Source organism: Chrysochloris asiatica, unplaced genomic scaffold (genome assembly GCF_000296735.1).
Source record: "Chrysochloris asiatica unplaced genomic scaffold, ChrAsi1.0 scaffold00295, whole genome shotgun sequence".
NCBI lineage: Eukaryota > Metazoa > Chordata > Mammalia > Afrosoricida > Chrysochloridae > Chrysochloris > Chrysochloris asiatica.
The window spans coordinates 2722888-2736785 of NW_006408813.1; the positions used below are offsets into that span (position 1 = coordinate 2722888).

At 37.5% G+C, this 13898-nt stretch overlaps 1 protein-coding gene across 1 annotated transcript in view; it reads right to left on the bottom strand.

The window, feature by feature from the left end:
* Nucleotides 1-13898, bottom strand: part of GPR112 (G protein-coupled receptor 112) — a 178145-nt gene that overhangs the window by 33517 nt on the left and 130730 nt on the right. The window contains exon 12 of the mRNA XM_006874718.1: nucleotides 10334-10468. Within this exon, the coding sequence (XP_006874780.1) occupies nucleotides 10334-10468 (135 nt within the window). The remainder of the gene's footprint in view (nucleotides 1-10333; nucleotides 10469-13898) is intronic.

Genomic DNA, 13898 nt, shown 5'->3' on the forward strand with positions numbered 1-13898 from the left:
GTATTCCAGAACACTTAATTGTACTTCTAAGAAATCTGTACCTAGACCAAGAAGCAGTTGTTCGAACAGAACATGGGAACATGAGGAATATAATATGTCTGAATCATGACATGTGCTATATCATTATTGAGGAAACCTAAGTCTAGCAACTTGGCAGAAAAGCATGACAAGAATTCAAGCAGGGGGTGTGGAGGAGAGCAGGGGCACACAAACTCCAGGTAGGCTTCCTAGTTGGTATTTCATCCAAATCGACAGGAAAAAATACAATTTAGATAGATAGGGGAGAAGCTAGAGAATTCCAAGGGAAAGGTACATCCTACAGGCATAGAAGTATAGAGTTGTCCCAGGACAATATCTTCCAAAAAACTGTGAATATTTAACCATTATAAATTTATTCCTTTGGATAGTATTTTTGAAAATGCAAACACACCTAGGAAAATTGAATGTACTGACCTCTTAAATGTATGAGATCTGGAGTCAGACAGACTGGATTTGATTCCTAGCTGAGCCCCTTCTTAACTATATGAACTTGAGCAAAATTACTTAACATTTGTGTCTTGTTTCTCATGAGAAGTAAATGAGATATAAATGTAAATATTTACCATTAATAGTAATCATCATCAACAACTTCATGCAAACGTGGACAGCAATCTTCCCAACAACTAGATGAGATACTGTGGACTGGAGGAATGGGTCTATTATTAAGCAGAGACCCAAGATAAGATAATTAAAATACCAATGTAAAATCTTAATGGGTACTTAATACGTACCAGGCAATATTCTAAAAACCTTACATGTATTAACCACTTTAATCCTTTAACATCCCTATGCCATCTTTTGAAATGGTTGAACATCATTCTTTTCTTTCTGGTACAGTGATTCTATATATTCCTTCCATCTTCTTTTGATGCTTTCTGTGTAATTTAATATTTTGCCCATAGAATTCTTCAATATTACAAGCCTAGGCTTGAATGTTTTCTTTATTCTTTCAGCTTGAGAAATGATGTGCGTGTTCTTCCCTTTTGGTTTTCTAACTCCAGGTCTTTGTACATTTCATTATAATACTTGACTTTGTCTTCTCAAGATGAGTTTTGAAATTATATGTTCAGCTCTTTTAAGGCCTCATTTCTTCCATTCACTTTCTATGCTGGAAAGCAAGTTTCAGGGTCTCTTCTGATATCCATTTTGGTCTTTTCTTTACTTCCTATCTTTTTAATGACATTTCACTTACTTCCTATCTGATGTTCTTGATGTCATCACAGGTGGGGTATATTCAAGATCATGTTTTGGCTGTGATGGATTTATTTTAACTTTGTTCAGCTTCAACCTGAACTTGCATATGAACAAATGATGTTCACTACCACTTGTCAGTTTGTTGTACTGCGGTGGCTTGCATGTTGCTGTGATGCAAGGAGCTATGCCAAGGGTATTTTAAATACCAGCAGGGTACACCCATGGTGGACAGGTTAACTAAACTTCCAAACGAGGAAGAAGGAAAGGCAGCCACTGAAAACCTTATGAATACCAGTAGAATACTTCCAGATAGCACTAGAATACTGAATACTGAAACATGATGAAAGATGCTGTTATTGTTAGGTGCCATAGAGTCAGTACCAACTCACAGCAACCGTATGCACAAAAGAATATAACAGTGCCCAGTCCTGCACTAACCTCACAATCATTGCTACAACTAAGCCCAGTGCTGCTGCCACTGTGCCAATCCATTTTGTTAGGGTTCTTCCTCTTTTTATCTGACCCTCCATATTACCAAACATGATATTATTCTACAGGGACTGGTCCCTCATGTTATGTCCGAAGTATGAGAGACAAAGTCTGATCATCCTAGCTTCCAAGGAGCATTATGGCTGCACCTCTTCCAACACAGACCTGTTTGTTTTTTTGGCAGTCCATGGTGCTTTAAATATTCTCCTCCAACACCAGAAGTCAAATGCATCAGTTCTTCTATGGTCTTCCTTACTCATTGTCCAACTGTCACATGGCTATGAGGTTACTGAAAATAACATGGCTTGGGTCAGACACACCTTAGTCCTCAAACTAACATCTTTGCTCTTCAACACTCTAAAGAGATCTTCTGCAACAGATTTGTCTAGTGCAGTACATCATTTGATTTTTTGAATGCTGCTTCCATGAGTGTTGATGTTAGATTCTAGCAAAATGAAGTCTTTGACACTTCAGTCTTTTCTCCATTTACATAGGTGTCAATTATTGGTTCCGTGGTGAGGATTTTTGTTTTCTTTATATTGAAGTACAACCCATACTGAAGGCTGTGGTCTTTGATCTTCATCAGTAAGTATTTTAAGTCCTCTATGCTTTCTACTCCCGTAAAGATTTACACCCTCGGAAACCCTGTACAGGGTCGCTATGGGTCGGACCCGACTCGATGGCACTTAACAACAACAACAACAACATGCTTTCAGCAAGCAAGATTCTATCATCTGCACATTGCAGGTTGATAATGCATCTTCCTCAAATCCTGATGCCACATTTCCCCCCCCCACACACACACACACATAATCCAGCTCCTCGGTATATTTGCTCAGCTTACAGATTGAATAAGTATGGTGAAAAATACAAGCCTGGAGCACATCTTTCCTGATTTTAAACCATTCATTGTTTCCTTGTTCTCTTCAAACAACTGCCTCTTGGTCTATGTACAGGTTCCTAATGAGCACAATCATGTGTTCCAGAATACTCATTCTCCACAATGTTATCCATAGCTTGTCATGATCCACATAATCAAAGATTTTGCTTAGACAATAAAGCACAGGTAAACATCTTTTTGGTATTCTCTGCTTTCAGTCAAGATCCATCTGATATCAGCAATGATATCCCTCGTTCCATGTCCTCTTCTAAATCCGACTTAAATCTTTGGAAGTTCTCTATTAGCGTATGGTTTCAGCCGCTTTCGTTTTACCATTAGAAAAAATTTACTTGTTTGCGATATTAATGATATTGTCCAGTGATTTCCACATTCCACTGGGTTACCTCTCTTTGGAATGGACACAAATATGGATCTCTTCCAGTCAGTTGGCCAGATAGCTGCCTTCCAAATTTCTTGGAAGGGACAAATGAGTGCCTCCAGTACCACATCAGATTATTGAAGATTACAAATTTTATTCCATCAATTCCTGGTGCCTTGTTCTTTTGCCAATGCCTTCAATGTACCTTGGACTTCTTCCTTCAGTATCATTGGCTCTTGATCATATGCCACCTCTTGAAATAGTTGAACATCAACCATTTCCTTTTGGTACAGTGACTGTGTATTCCTTCCATCTTCTTTTGATGTTTTCTGCATCATTCAATATTTTGCCTGTAATCCTTCAATATTTCAAGTCGAGGCTTTAATTTTTTCTTCAATTCCCTCAGCTTGAGAAATGCTGAGCATGTTCTTCCCTTTTGGTTTTCTACTCCAAGTCTTTAGACATTTTGTTATATGACCTTGTCTTCTCGAGTTGCTCTTTGAAATTTTCTATTCAACTCTTTGTACTCCTCATTTCTTCCATCTGCTTTAGCATCTCTAAGCTGGAGAACAAGTTTCAGAGTCTCTTTTGACATCCATTTTGGTCTTTTCCATCTTCCTTGTCTTCTCAATGATCTTTTGCTTTCTTCCTGTATATTCTTGATGTCATACCACAACTCTTCTGGTCTTCAGTCATGTGTGACTAATACATCAAATCTGCTCTTCAGATGCTTTCTAAATTCTGGTGGGGCATATTCAAGGTCATATTTTGGCTCTCGTAGACTTGTTTTAATTTTCTTCAGCTTCAGACTGAACTCACCTATGAGTAATTGATTGTCTGTTCCATAGCCTTGTTTTGGAGCTTTTCCACCATCTCTTTCCACAGATACAGTCAATTTGATTTCTGTGTATTTTATCTTGTAAGCTGCATGTATATAATCATCTTCTATGTTGTTTTAAAAAAGGTAGTTGCTCTGAAGAAGTCATTGGTATTGTAGAATTCTATCATGCAATCTCCCGCTTCATTTCTATCACCAAGGCCATATTTTCCAACTACTTATCCTTCCACTTTGCTTCCAACCTTTGCATTCCAATTGCCAGTAATTATTAATACATACTGATGGCTTGTTTGATCAGTTTCAGTCTGAGGAAGTTGGTAGAATTCTTCAATTTCATCATCACTGGCTTTAGTGGTTGGTGCATAAATTTAAAAAATTGTGGTATTAACCTTGCAGGAGTATGGATATTATTTTATCACAGACAGTGTTGTACTTCAAGACAGATCTTGATACATTCTTTTTGATGATGAATGCATTGCCATTCCTCCTCAATGTGTCATACTCGCCATAGTAAACCACGGGATTGTCAGATTAAAAATGGCCAATACCAGTTCATTTGCCTAGGATAATGCCTAGGATAGTGATGTTTATGCATTCCATATCATTTTTGACAATTTCCAATTTTCCTAGAATTCATACTTCATACATTCCATGTTCTGATTATTAATAGATGTTTACAACTGTTTCTCTTCCTTTTAAGTTGTGCCCCATCAGCAAATGAAGGTCCTGGAGGCTTTAATCAATTCGTGTCATCACGGTCCACTCTACTTTGAGGAGGTTACTCTTCCCCAGTTTTATTTTGAGTGCCTTCCAACCTGAGGGACTCACCATCTGGCACTATATCTGACAACATTCTGATGATCTTTGTAAGTTTCAATATTCAGTATTCTGGTGCTAACAGTGTTCATAAGGTTTTCGGTGACTAAATATTCAATAGTCCATCTATCCTTCTTTCTAGTCTGTCTTCACCTGAATGCTCAGCTAAAACTTGTCCACCATGGTATTTAAAATACCTGTGGCATAGCTTCCAGAATTACAGCAACCTGTAAGCCACCACTGTATGACAGCAAGACCTTCATTTGCTAAGTGGCACAACTCAAAATGAGGAGAAATATTTGTAAAATATCCATTAATAATTGGAACATGGAATGCATAAATTAAGAATCTAGGAAAATTGGAAGTTGTCAGGTATGAAATGGAATGGGTAACCATCCATATTCTAGGCATTAGTGAGATGAAATGTATTGGCATTGGCCATTTAAAATCAGATAATCATCTAGCTTACTATTCCAGAGATAAAAAAATCAAAGAGGAATGACATTGCATTCATAATCAAAAAGAGCATTTCAAGATCTAGCTCCCAGTATAATGCTATCTGTGATAGGTAATATGCATATGCCTACAAGGAACACCCTGTACAGGGTCACTATGAGTCAAGACTGACTTGGTGTCAATAAGAACAAGGAAGGGCAGTTAATACCACTATTATTCAAATGTATGCACCAACCACTAAAGCCAGTGATGACGAAATTGAAGAATTCTACAAACTTCTTCATTCTGAAATTGATCAACCATACCATCAAGATGTATTGATGATTACTGGTGATTAAAATGTTAAGTATGGAGAAAAAGTGGAAGGATCAGTAGTTGGAAAATATGGCTTTGATGATAGAAATGATGATGGAGATCACATGATAGAATTTTGCAAAGCACTGACTTGTTCATTACAAATACTTTTTAAAAACAACATAAAAGATGACTATACACATGGACCTCACCAGATGTATTCACACAGAAAACAAATTGAATACATCTGTGGAAAGAGACGGGGGGTGGGGAGAGGGGAGTAAGCTGCATATCATCAGCCAAAACATGGCCAGGTGCAGAATATGGAACAGACCAACAATTATTTATATGTAAGTTTCAGCAGAAGCTGCAGAAAATTAAAACAAGTCCATGAGAGCCAAAATTTGACCTTGGACATATCCCACCTTAATTTAGAGAGGGACAGATTTTATGCATCAGACACTAATGACCAAAGACCAGAATAGTCGTGGGATGAGATCAAGAATGTCATAAGGGAAGGAGGCAAAAAGTCATTAAGAAAACAAAAAAAGAAGGAAAAGACCAAAATGGATGTCAGAAGAGACTCTGAAACTTGTTCTTCAGTACAGAGATGCTAAAGCTAATGAAAGGAATGAGAAAGTAAAAGAGATGAATAGAAAATATCAAAGGGTAGCTCAAGAAGATAAAGTCAAGTATTATAACGAAATGTACAAAAACCTGGAGTTAGAAAACCCAAAGGGAAGAACATGTTAGTATTTTTCAAGCTGAATAAACTGAAGAATATATTCAAGCTTCGACTACCAATATTGAAAAATTCTATGGTCAAAATATTGAATGATGCAAAAAGCACCCAAAGAAGATAGAAGGAATACATAGAGTCACTGTACCAAAATGAAATGGATGATGTTCAACCATTTCAATAGATAACACATGATTAAGAGCCAATGATACTAAAGGAAGACGTCCAAGGTGCACTGAAGGCCTTGAAAAAGAACAAGACTTCAGAAATTGATGGAATACAAATTGAAATCTTTCAACAAAGTGATGCAGCACTGGAGGTGCTAACTCATCTATGACAAGAAATTTGGAAGACAGCTACTTGGCCAACCTATTGGAAGAAACCCATATTTGTGTCCATTCAGAAGAGAAGTTACCCAATAGAATGTGGAAATCATCACACAATATCATATTATCACATGCAAATAAATGTTTACTAAAGGTAATTAAAAAATGGCTGTAAGAATACATTGGCAGGGAACTGCCAAATGTTCAAGCCGGATTCAGAAGAGGACATGGAGTGAGGGATATCACTGCTGACATAAGATGGAACTTGTCTGAAAGCAGAGAACACCAGAAAGATGTTTATCTGTGCATTATTAACTATGCAATGATTTTCAACTGTGTGCATCATGTCAAGCTATGGACAACATTGTGGAGAATGAGCATTCTGGAACACCTAATTGTGCCCATGAGGAACCTGTACAGATACCAAGAGGCAGTTATTCATACAGAACAAGTCAACACTGAATAATTTAAACTTAGGAAAAGTGTGTGCCAGGACTATATTCTTTCACCATACATGTTTAATCTGTATGCTGAGCAAATAATCTGAGAAGCTAGATTATATGGAGAACATTAGCAACCTGTTTATGCAGATGGTACAACCTTGCTTGCTGAAAGCAAAGACAGGTTAAAAGACAGGAAAAAAAAAAAAAAAAAGATGAATATCAAAGACCACAGTCTTCAGTATGGTTTGTACCTCAGTGTAAAGAAAGCAAAAATCCTCAGCACTAGACCAATAAATAGCATCATGATAAATGGAGAAATGTTTGAAGTTGTCAATGACTTTATTTTGCTTGGATCCATATCAACACTCAAGGAAGTACCAGTTAAGAAATCAAGACATATTGCATTAGGCAAATTTGCTGCACAAGACCTCTTTAAAGTGTTCATGAACAAGACGTCAGTTTGAGGAGTAAAGTGTGCAGGACCCAAGCCATGGTAGTATTTTCAATAGCTTTATATGCATGTGAAAGTTGAATACTGAATAAGGAAGACTGTAGAAGAATTGATGCATTTGGGTTATGCTGTTGGAGAAGAATATTAAAAATACCATAAACTGCTAAAAGAACAAATTTGTGTTGAAAGAAGTACAGCCAAAATGCTCCTTAGAAGCCAAGATGGTGAAACTTCATCTCTCATATTTTGGAGATATTATCAGGAGAGACCAATCCCTGGAGAAGGACATCATGCTAAGTAAAATGGAGGGTCAGAGAAAAAGAGGAAGATCCCCAATGGGATGGATTGGCACAGTGGCAGCAGTAATGGGTTTAAGATTAATGATTGTGAGGATGGCACAGTACTGGGTGGTGTTTCGTTCTGTTGAGCAAAAAGGTTGCTAAGAGTAGGAACTGCCTTGAAGGTACCTAACAACAACAATTGATTGATTGTTCCACAGTCTGCCCCTACTCTTGTTTTGGTTTCTCTATCATCTTTTCCCACAGATGTATTCAATTTGATTTCTGTGGATTCCATCTGGTCAGGTCCATGTGTTTAAAAAAGGTATTTGCAATGAATAAGTCATTGGTGGTACAAAATTCTATCTTGCGATCTCCATTTCTATCACCAAGGCCGCATTTTCCAACTACTGATCCTTCCTCTTTTCAACCTTCACATTCTAATCACCTGTAATTATCAATACATCTCGACTGTATGTTTGATAAATTTCAGACTGAAGAAGTTGGTAGAATTCTTCAATTTCTTCTTCTCTGGCTTTAATGGTTGATATTTAAATTCAAATAATAGTGGTAATAACTATCCTTCTCAAGTGTAAATTGCTACAATTTGATGTACTTGACCTTTACTTATATATGTAGTAGCTCAAAATATCAACTGAGAGGGAAGGAGTCTTCACATTAAGGATCAAACCTATCCCCTCAGTACACAAGGTTGATAGGGGTGGACAACTTAGACATTGGCTACCTAGAATGGGGTTATAAAGGCATGAAATGGCTGGCTTACAAGTTTTCAAGAGGGAGTTTAGTTTCAGAGTGAGCAGGGAAAGGTAGAATCCCCATTGAATAGTTTTCATTTTGTCCAGATGGATTTGGTGGAAGAAAATGAGGATAGGATTCTTTTGATTTAATAGTGAGTAATTGTTCTCATGACTAATTGCAATCGTCACAACTGTAAAAGTAGAAGTTGTGTAACAAAAAGTGGGGAGTAGTAGATCTAACATTCCAAGAACAGAGGACATTAGGACCATCAAAAGAGAAAAGCATGAGTGGAACATGGGACTCTAACCACAGAAGCAGTGGCACCAGAGATGGAGGCAGAGGTGATGGCATGGAGAGATAGAGCAGCTGAGGACTCTAGACTCATGGAAAGAGAAAGACTATGTGCTGGCAGGCAAAAGGCTGGCTTGCAAAATATGCTCTTTGGTTGTTTAAATGATTGTATATTCCTGTGTGTTTTTGTGTACATAAAAAAAGAGGGATTAGAAGCAAATGCTGTTAACTGATGGTGCATGAAGGGGATTGTAATCATTTCAATGAAACAAAATACTCATGGTTGAGTGCAAAACTGATATTCTCCCATGTAAACTATTCACTCAATTCACAAGAAAAGCTTTAAAAACAAAAAAAGAAAGAAAAAAGAAATAACTGGCCTTCTTGGTAGGCATATAGATACTATCCTATCAGAGACAGCATTGTTCTTCAAGATAGATCTTGAAATGTTCCTTTTGATAATAAATGTGATGCCATTCCTTTTGAATTTGTCATGTCTGGCATAGTAAACCGTGTGATTGTCAGATTCAAAATGGCCAATACCAGTCTATTTCAGCTCACTAAAGCCTAGTATATAGATGATTTTGTGTTCTAGTTCATTTTTTATGACTTCAAATTTTTCTTGATTCATACTTCACACATTCCCTGTTCTGAGTATTAATGGATGTTTACAGCAGTTTCTCCTCATTTTGAGTTGTGCCCCATCAGCAAATGAGAGTTGTGTCATCATGATCAACGCTACTTTGAAGAGGCAGCTCTTTCCTAGTTGTTTTGTTTTGTTTTGTTCGAGTGCCTTCCAACCTGAAAGAGCCCATTGTCCAGCACTAAATCTAACAATGTTCTGCTGCTATGCATAAGGCTTTCAGTGGATACACATTCAGAAGCAGTCTGTCTCTCCTTCTTCCTAGTCTGTCTTAACCTGGAAGCTCATCTGAAGTCTGCCCACCATGGGGAGCCTGCTGGGATTAAAATATTGGTGGCATGGCTTCCAGCATCACAGTAACATGCAAGCCACCACAGGACAACAAACTGATAGACAAGTGGTGGTTACTCTCTTTTACAGAGAAGAAATAAGGCACATAAAGTTTGAGTAATTTTCCCAAGGTCCCAGAGGTAGAAAAGGTATAATCAAACTTTAAACTGAGTCAGTCTGCCCCCAAGTTCCATGCTGTTGATCACCACATTATTTTGTCTTTTTGTTTTATTTGTGGATAATGACTGGAGCCCTCAAAGAAGGTTCTGGGGAGGCAGGTGGAAAGGACACCACCTAGCTGCAAATAACATTGACCAGAGAGTGTGGTTACATTGGCTGTGAAGAACCTGGGGAGGAAAGCATTGACAAGTGGAAATAGCCTTCCATTAAGAGAACTCGCTATTCTTTTCTGGCTTTGAAACATCTTGAAGCCTCTGTCTGATAATGACATAATCTTTAAGGTACTTTCCAAAGCTGAGAAGTTGTGAAAATGAAAAACTCTGGAACATCATTAAAGTAGACAATGACTCATGTTGAGGGCCAGGAATTGTGCTTGCTGGAAGATTTATGGAATAAATCAGGAAGCATATTCTAAAATAAATAGATCATCATGGAAATACCAAGAATTTATAACTACAGTGGGTCACTGTAGGTTGGCCCATGGCAGTTACCAGAGGTAAGAACTTACCTTGAAGAGTGAAGTTCGGCCAAAGAAATTAAACAAGATGGTCTGTAAGTTGTTAAGTGGAATTCTCTCTTTCACTGATTTAGGCAAATATATAGAAGCCAAAATCTTCCCCAGGGGGACTTCACCTAGGTAAATCTGCCATGAAATGCCAGAAAAAATATTATGTTTTCATCCATCATAGTAATTTCCCCACCCCAGTCCCAACCCCAGTGTCAAAGCTGTAGAATGGTAACTAGCTTCATAATCTATGCTACACCTTTTTTACTCTCTCTGTCATTCACCCTTGTCTTCCCACAATCCAAGACATGACCAGGTACAGACAGGCACACACACACAAACACATTTTCCTTATCCATGCTTCCTACTGGGTAATAATAGAGGTGGGAAGGGCAGTGACAAAATATGTGATTTGTCCTGATTCTTAGAGGTAAAGGCCAATCTCTGAAATCAGGCCGCCATCCCCCATATGTGTCTGAGAGAGGAAATCAGAGGGAGAAAAATGATGTAGTAGTATTAGGCATCTTTCCCATCGTTTATGGAGCAATGTTAATGTCATTGAGTTATATATAAAGAAATGTTAAAATGGCAAATGTTTTATTACATATAAATTTGCTACAACTCTAGATAGATGGAAAGAACCGTGATGGTGCTATAGGTAAGAACTGGACTTCTAACTGGATCAGTAGTTCAAACCCATCAGTCGCTCCATGGGGGAAAGATGAGGCTTTCTGTTTCTGTAAAGATGTACAGCCTCAAAAACCCCATACAGCTTGCTATGAGTTGGAGTTGTTTTGATGGCACTGAGTTTTTAGATTGATAGACAGAGTGTGGCAGAGATGTGAGGAAATAGCCCTCAGGAATTCTTCTAGAGACCCACTGTCATTATAATTTTCTGATTTGACTGGTATTTTATAAGTACTGGAGCATTTCTGAGAGTTAAAGACAGATTTATCAATAATGACACAGGAACCATAGTTGTAAACAAGGACTCTCCCAAGCACAGCAAGTTGCATGGGCAATCTTGTATAATTCTCTCATTTAAACATTCTATTAATCTTTATTTTTTTCCCAAATGGTTATTTTATCAAATTGCTTGAACATTAAATTTATCTTTGTTTGCAATCCAAAATAGTTACCTGAAGTTTCCTCGTGTGTGTGTGTGTGTGTGTGTGTGTTTACTTTTTTGTATGTTTTCCTAAGCTCTTTGACACAATTATCTGGGGGCGTTCAGACTGCCACAATACAAGTAAGGAGAAAGCTTTCCTTTTCCGCTGCCAATTCTGAGCATTTCTAACTTTTGGGTCGTTTGAGTTGTGACTTTGTTGTTTCTTAAGTCTGTATTCTTTATTTGTAACAACTGTATTTTTTTATTTTTTCAATATTCTCTAGCTCCAGAGTTTTCTTTTTCTTCCCCCACCCCTACTATATTCACAGTTTAATCATATTATTTGGAAAGGTGCCTTGATGAAAATATCAGGATGGGAGTTTTGACAATTTGCCAGTGTTTTCCCTAAAAGATAATAATTAAAAACAACAAAAAAACCCTAAAGAGCGTCTTTCCTTTTTTTTTTTTTTAACATCTTTTGTGCTGCATTAGTAGACAGAACTTCAGTTAGTTTTATGAAATGCAACATCTAACCTCCTTTCTTCTTCCTTTTTTTTTGTGCAGAGAAAGAAACTGCAATAACTTGAAGTTGAGACTGTGGATACCGCCTCACTCACACACACTCATTCTCAGACTGAAAAGAATCCCTCATCCTCCTTTTAGCCAGCACATAAAAACTCGATTAATCTTGAGCGGTATGTTATATTATGACCCTTTAAAGTGATAACAGGAAACGAAGGTTTAGAAAGGATAATGACTTGCTTATGGTCACAAAACTTGGATATGTTTTAACAAAGATATAGACCAAATCTATGTGACTCTGGCTAGTGTTTTTTCCTATTATTCATGCTGTCTCTCAAGGAAATGTTATCTCACTGGGTTTGTGTGCTGTGGAACAATGAAAGATTTTAATATTTCTAAAAATGATAATGACTTTTGAACCTAAAAGTCATATGGCTCTTCACCTGCACAAATTAACTCATTAGCATGAACTCGATTGCTAGAGTAATTGAGTATGATGGTGAGGTAATGACTTAGCTTCAGCACTTAACAAGTTTGGTACCAAGAATGTGATTGGGACTGGTTACCTTGTTTCTCCACCAAGGTTTATAATAGAAAACCAAGAAGCAAACCAAATGCAATGGCAAATCAACTTTTGCTTCATGTTTTTCTAAGTAGCTCCTATTGGATGTGACCCTTCTGCAGAAAATAACTATAAACTCTGGACAAAATGTGAGCTAACAATGACTTGAAGGCACAAAAGCAGGCATAGTTCAAGGGTTAAAGCCAACAGAGGTAAGTACTGTTGTACATCTAAACCATGGAAACAAAGAGGAAGGATCAGTAGTTAGAGAACATGGCCTTGGTGATAGAAATGATGCTGGAGATGGCATCACAGAATTTTGCAAGACCAATGACTTATTCGTTGCAAATATCTTTTTTAAACAACGTAAAAGACATGAACCTCGCCAGATGGAATATACAGAAAGTAAATTGACTACATCTTTGGAAAGTGACAGCAGAAAAGCTCCATGTCATCAGCCAAAACAAGGTCAGGGGAAGACTGTGCAATAGACCATCATTGGCTGATTTGCAAGTTCAGGCTGAAGCTAAAGAAAACTAAAACAAGTCCACCAGAGCCAAAATATGACCTTGAATATATCTCATCTGAATTTAGAGATCATCTACAGAATAGAATTGATGCATTACACATAAAAGACTGAAGACCAGAAGAGTTGTAGGATGACATCAAGAACATCATACAGGAAGAAAGCAAAAGGTCATTAACAGAAGACAGAAGGAAAAAACCAAAATTGATGACAGAAGAGACTCTGAAACTTGCTCTCCAGCTTTGAGATGCTAAAGCAAATGGAAGAAGTGAGGATGTGCAAGAGCTGAACATAAAATTTCCAAAAGCAGCTCAAAAACACTAAATCTAATATTATAACGAAATGTGCAAGGACCTGGAGTTAGAAAAACAAAAGAGAAGAACATGCTCAACATTCTTAAGCTGTGTGACTTGCAATATCGAAGGCTTCTGTGGATAAATTATTGAATGATGCAGAAAACATCAAAAGAAGATAGAAGGAATACACAGAGTCACTGTACCAAAAACAAACAAACAGACAAAAAAAAAGGTTGATGTTCAACCATTTCAAAAATTGCCAATAATCCTGAAGGAAGAAGTACATGGTACATTGAAGGCACTGGCAAAGAACAAGGCACCGGGAATAGACGGAATACAAATTGAAATCTTTCAAGAAAGTGAGGTGGCACTGGAGGTACTTACTTATCTATGCCAAGAAATTTGGAAGACAACTACCTGATCAACTGATTGGAAGAGATCCGTATCTGTGCCCATCCCAAAGAGAGGTGACCCAACGGAATGCAGAAATCATCAGATAATACCATTGATATCCCATGCAAGTATTTTGTATTACTAAAGGTAATACAAAAAAA